The 3805-nt window shown below is 45.3% G+C and overlaps 1 protein-coding gene across 1 annotated transcript; it reads right to left on the bottom strand.

Moving 5' to 3' along the window:
• Positions 1-6: 6 nt before the first annotated feature.
• LOC107134503 (moesin-like) lies at positions 7-3596 on the bottom strand. The gene is made up of 5 exons (XM_015476598.2): positions 3436-3596; positions 3007-3167; positions 1629-1721; positions 1060-1284; positions 7-315 (listed from the first exon to the last, which is right to left on the bottom strand). The coding sequence occupies exons 1-5, from the start codon at positions 3530-3532 to the stop codon at positions 151-153; spliced, it is 741 nt and encodes a 246-aa protein (XP_015332084.1). The 5' UTR covers positions 3533-3596; the 3' UTR covers positions 7-150.
• Positions 3597-3805: the final 209 nt, after the last annotated feature.

Raw genomic sequence — 3805 nt, 5'->3', positions numbered from 1 at the left:
GAGGTTTGGTCCCATGGCTGCACTGTATGCTTGGCATGACTCCAGGGCTGCTCTAGTTAGTGGCTCCAGCACAGTGTGAGTTAGGCAAAAGTATAAGGAGTGTCAGGGAAAGGAAGAAGGGAGGAGGGGTCCCTAGAGGCTGGGTGCCCTTTACATGGACTCAAACTCATCGATGCGCTGCTTGGTGTTGCCCTGCCGGATCTGGCGCAGGGTTTTGTATTTGTCTCGGCCCAGTCGCATGTTCTCAGCATGGATCATGTCATTGGCAGTCTTCTTGGATTCATCACGGGCATTGGCCAGCTCTGAAGTAAGGGCCTGTGAGGAGGCAAGCAATGTAATGTTCAATGGCTTCCTTTCATTTAAAGTATACATACTTGATCAGATTTTTCTTTTCTGTTTTTTCCTCTCCCTGCCAATTCCAGCCCCATTAGCACTGCAGTGCGACAAGTATTGTTTCTATTTTAAATATAAACTTAGGGGACCAGTTGATGTTTCATATTCCTTGAGAGTAGAACAACATACCAAAGAAAGATTTGAGTAGGAATTTTATCAGGTAAGTTTTTTTTTTTCAGGTAAATATTTTATGAATGTAAGAGATAAGGAGTGGGTGGAAGGTAGGGCAAAAATAAAATCTTGAAAATGGAAGACGCAGCCAGGCATGGTGGCACATGCCTGTAATCCCAGCATTTCAGGAGGCTGAGGCAGGAGGATTGCAAGTTCAAGGCCAGCTTTAGCAACTTAGCAAGACTCTAAACAATTTAGTGAGACCTTGTCTCAAAATAAAAATAAAAATAAAAATAAAAAGGGATAAGATGCAGCTTAGTGGTAAAGTGCCTGAGTTCAATCACTAGTACTCCGCCAAAATTGAAGAGGCAACCTAGGGACTGATTAATAAGTGAGACATGACCCCCCTTTAATGTTTTACTTAAGATAGCCTCAGACTCTAGTACAGCACTGGGACAGGCCCCTATATATATTCCTTCATGATGATCTAGGGAAGACCATGGCTAGTAAGTCAATACACAAAGTCTCCTGGACCATTTGGCCTTGTCCAGATACCTTCAGGTGTTTCTGCACACGCTCGTTCTTCTCTGCCTCAGTGGTACGTTCCTCTTCACTGCGGTCCTTGGCCATAGCATCCGCCCTCAGATCAGCACTGGCCTCTGCCCCATTCTCATCCTGTTCATCTTGCTCATTCTCCGCAGGCTCTGCCACATGAGGTGTACTCATGGCAGTCTTCAGTTCAGCACGGGTCTTCTCCAAGTCTTCCTGTACCATCTGGGCCTATCCAGTGACAAAAAAAAAAAGAAAAGGAACAGAGGTCAGATTAGGTAACCTGTGGCAACATGTGCATGCTTAAAATAATCTGGTAAAAGACAGATACCAGGTAGGACAAACAGCTTTATGTGTTTAATCCCTAGTTTCATCAGCTATAAAATAGAAGCAAATGTACCAACTTTCCAGGAGTACCAGGGAATTTGGAAAGTGTTTGAGACAGCATTGAGCACCCTCTCTCACAATTTCTGCTGTCCAGAAAGACTGGAAGTGGGAGGAGCCCAAATGAAGGAGCTGGAATATGTACATATAGTACCCCTTCCCACAATGCTTTGTTCTGGCCACTATCTTACCTTTTGCTGCCACTCCACAGCCTCACTCTCCTTCTTCTGTCGGGCCATCTCCAGCTGAGAGATCCGAGCTGTCAGCTCTGCCATTTCTGAAGCCTACAGATAGATTAAAAGCTAGTGAGGTCTGGGCATTCTGGTTTTCAGAGCACAGGTGTCTTCCACCCAAGTTCTCTTGGGGAACCAGTGGAGAACCTAATGTTCCACTTGCTTGCTACCCTGGTAGTTCTTTTATAAATTTTCTTTTTAGTTGTAGATGGACATGATACCTTTATATTATTTATTTATTTATGTGGTGCTGAGGATCAAACCCAGTGCCTCACATGTGCTAGGCAAGCACTCTACCACTGAGCCACAACCCACCCCTCCCTGTGGCTCTTTTAACCAGACCACTCCACTCTAGTCCCATCGTCCACACCCACCACCTTCTTGTAAGTCATAGCTCTCCTCCTAGACTGTAGGATTCCTGGAGGCAAAAAAAAAAAAGTCTCTTCTTTGTATCTATCACTCTTTCTCTCTTCTTTCTTCTTCTTCCCTTTCTTCTTCTCCTTCTCCTCCACCCGCCCCCCAGTATGGCCAAGTAAGCACGTGGTTTAGACCTCAGTAAAGCTGTGGAGATCACTGCCTAAAATGCAGTGCCTCAAGTGTCACAAGGTGATTTGAACAAGGGAAAATGCTTATGTACACAATCACACCTTCAACAAATTTCCCATGATAGCTTCTTCCTGAGAGATAGGTCATAGTTCCCTCTATTCCCACCTCAAATAATACAAGGGAAGAGTTTATGTCCAAGAATTTGGGCCACGGGTTCCTCTCTTGTAAATCACAAAAGCCTGCCCCCAAATACACTGACATAGTTCTGCAAATGATTTCAGGGGAGCAAACCCTTAAAATGGAGGTAGAAATGGGTTTCAATCCATGCTCAACCACAACTGTGTGGCCTCTTGGAAACCTCCCTAAGACCTAATTTTCTTATCTGGCCATATTATTCCATGTAGGGGTTAATCGCATAAGGTACTGAAAGAAATAATGAGAAAGTAAGAAAAAGGAAAATATGACTAGGATAGCAACACACAATAGGTACTTAATTGAGTGGGAGTCCCTTTACTTCTTTCCTCCATCCCTTTCCTTTGCAGGATTACCATTTCATATCTCCAAGGGTTAATAAAGTGAATAAAAACTAAGGGTGAGAGAAAACTGTTTGCAAAGGTTTCTGGGCCACACCAGTGACTCCTCAGCTTGTTTCTGAATGAGCTGTTAGAAGCCTGTGGAGTGGAATCCTGCTGGGAAGAGCCAGGCTTGAAGGCAGAGGTAGCTATAAATAGGTTGGCAGACAAGAGAGAAAACACAGGTCCCACAATTCCAGACCATCACGCAGCTTTACCAGTTGTTCCTGGGTCTTCTTCTGGTCCCGGGAAGCCTGCAGCAGGGCCTCCTTGGCCTCTTCAGCTTCTTGACGTTCCTTGGCCAGCTTTTCAGCCTCGCTCTGAGCACGCTTCCGTTCTTGCTCAAGTTCCAGAGCCCTGCGGGTTTGTTCTTCCAGTTCTGGGCAGAAAAGGAAGGAAAAGGAAGGTGAAGGAAAAATGAGGTAAAGGGATGAGAGATGATAGTACATTAACATCTTTCCTGGAAATGTTCTACTCCATGGTACAGCTGGCAGATGGTTCTGAGAACTCTTCTTGCCCCATCCCTCAACTTTTCTGTGGCCACATCTAGTCTCTATGGTCTGGGTCTGCAGTTTAGGCATTAGAGTCTCCAGCTCACAGAGTCAGGCTTTGGGAAAACCCAATCTCCAGTGTGACTCCAGTTTTACCTTGCTGAGCCTTCTTAGTCTGTTCCTCGATCTGCTTCAGCTTCTCCATCAGTTCTTCCTTCTCCCGTTCAATCTTCTCCTTCTCCTTTTCTGCCATTTCACGCTTCTTCTTCTCATTTTCCAGCAGAGCACTGGGGAAGGGAAAGTGGAATAGAGCAGGATAGCAAGGTTGCATGGAAGCATAGAGATTCCCAGGGCTCCCTGGCCCTGAGTCCCTCAGTCAACATCATTCCAATAAACCCTGGGCTTGTAAACTTGAACCATTCTCCCTTACTTCCACATCCTTGCCCTCATATCACAACCCCATATAGGATATTATTATATTATATTATACTCAGGGCCCAGTAGGGAAACTCAAACTAGAATCCCG

The sequence above is a fragment of the Marmota marmota genome, unplaced genomic scaffold, assembly GCF_001458135.2.
Source record: "Marmota marmota marmota unplaced genomic scaffold, marMar, whole genome shotgun sequence".
In the NCBI taxonomy this organism is placed as follows: Eukaryota; Metazoa; Chordata; class Mammalia; order Rodentia; family Sciuridae; genus Marmota; species Marmota marmota.
The sequence above is the reverse complement of the archived record's forward strand: the minus strand, read 5'-3'. Positions and strand labels throughout refer to the sequence as shown.